This window comes from Mustelus asterias, chromosome 12, assembly GCF_964213995.1.
Source record: "Mustelus asterias chromosome 12, sMusAst1.hap1.1, whole genome shotgun sequence".
Taxonomy (NCBI): domain Eukaryota; kingdom Metazoa; phylum Chordata; class Chondrichthyes; order Carcharhiniformes; family Triakidae; genus Mustelus; species Mustelus asterias.
In genome coordinates this window covers 28,383,539-28,385,192 of record NC_135812.1, presented here as the reverse complement: position 1 = coordinate 28,385,192, position 1,654 = coordinate 28,383,539, and the positions used below count along the sequence as shown (strand labels likewise).

Sequence of the window (1,654 nt, the reverse complement as noted above, 5' to 3'; positions counted from 1 at the left end):
GGGAGGTTATATTAATTTGCTGTGTAGTGACTCTGCAACTCAAATATATATTTAGCCTCCTCCGTCTACATAAAGATAAGGCGATTATTGAATCTGTCCCACTGGGAAGGAAACCGAGTGAGGGCACTTCTACTCTATAACAGCGTCAGACCGACCAGGAACTGGGAGCGTTTGTCCACTAAACCTTCGCGGTGAAGTTTGCAGAGAGGATACCTGTTTGATTTTAATCTGGATTTATATTCGGGGACACCCCCCCTGCACATTCAACAAGATGAACCGCGTGTCAAACGGCTCTCTGGGACACCCCAACAACTCTGTCACTTGGAGCTCCAGCTTAGTTCTGTCGCTGGCAATCCCGCAGTTGGTCATCAATGTCATTTCCATCATCTGCAACAGTGCGGTGATCCTCGCCATCGTCTCTGCAAGGCACCAGCACAAACCCATCTTCATCCTCTTTGGCAGCCTGGCCTTGTCCGACCTCCTCTCCAGCTCCTCTTCCTTTTGGATCGCGCTGCTCTTCCTCGCCGAGCCGGAGGACACGGTGTACGGCTCGCCGGAGCTGCTGCATGCCTACGCCATCCTCGCCATCTCCATCCTCTCGACCGTCTACAACCTGATGAGCATTGGCGTTGAGCGATACCTCACAGTGGCTGACTGTTTGAGACCCAGATACCGCATCTCCCATTGCCAGACCTGGCTGGCAGCTGGGGCCAGCTGGTTTCTGGCCGGCATCTTTGGTGGACTGCCTCTGATGGGTTGGAATTGCTTGGGCAAAGGAGACGGAGCATCTTCTGCTCTCTACCGGCCTCTGTGCCTCGATTACTTGATCTTTATTACCATCCCTAACTGTGTGGTGACTTTCTCTTGCTTAATGTTCACTTACATTGCCATCATTGTCATTCTAAAGAGACAGAAGTGCATCATTGCAACACAAGGACATGATAGTAACAGTTACAGACTGGCCGAAGCACATGTAGCAAAGATAAGTGTGACTATTTGGGTAATGACTGTTGTCTCCTATGCCCCATTCTTCTCCGGCGTTCTCTGGGATGCATTCGATCACTCTCCCCTCAGAGACCTTCATATCCACATCTATGTTTTCAGAAACTTCACCGCGATAATGATAACGCTAAACTCTTTAGTTAATCCCATAGTCTATACCCACAAATTAAAGGGCTTGGGAAACGCCATCGGTTCCTGCCGATGTCCTTTTAACAACAAGGTCCACATCCAAACAGCAAATAATCCCTGAATTTCCTGCATGTACCCCTTATCTGAATGTGGAGAAAAAGAAGAGAGATGTAAAGGGGGCAGCACGATAGCACAGTGGTTAGCACTGCTGCCTCACTGCGCCAGGGACCCGGGTTCAATTCCCGGCTTGGGTCTGTGCGGAGTCTGCACGTCCTCCCCGTGTCTGTGTGGGTTTCCTCCGGGTGCTCCAGTTTCCTCCCACAGTCTGAAAGACGTGCTGGTTAGGTGCATTGGTCATGCTAAATTCTCTCTCAGTCTACCCACACACGGAGTGTGGCGACTAGGTGATTTTCACAGTAACTTCATTGCAGTGTTAATGTAAGCCTACTCGGTGGTGACATTAATAAATAAACTTTAAAAAACGCATTGGAAGCAACCCAGGCTACATTTCAGCAAGAAGTTT

At 49.5% G+C, this 1,654-nt stretch overlaps 1 protein-coding gene across 1 annotated transcript; it reads left to right on the top strand.

Annotated features, from left to right (window-relative positions):
* Positions 1–271: 271 nt before the first annotated feature.
* On the top strand, positions 272–1,252 carry LOC144501880 (sphingosine 1-phosphate receptor 2-like). Its single transcript, XM_078225921.1, has one exon. It carries the CDS (start codon positions 272–274, stop codon positions 1,250–1,252), a length of 981 nt encoding a protein of 326 aa, XP_078082047.1.
* Positions 1,253–1,654: the final 402 nt, after the last annotated feature.

Coding starts and splice junctions, on each gene's coding strand:
- LOC144501880 (XM_078225921.1), top strand. CDS start 272: ATGAACCGCGTGTCAAACGGCTCTCTGGGACACCCCAACAACTCTGTC.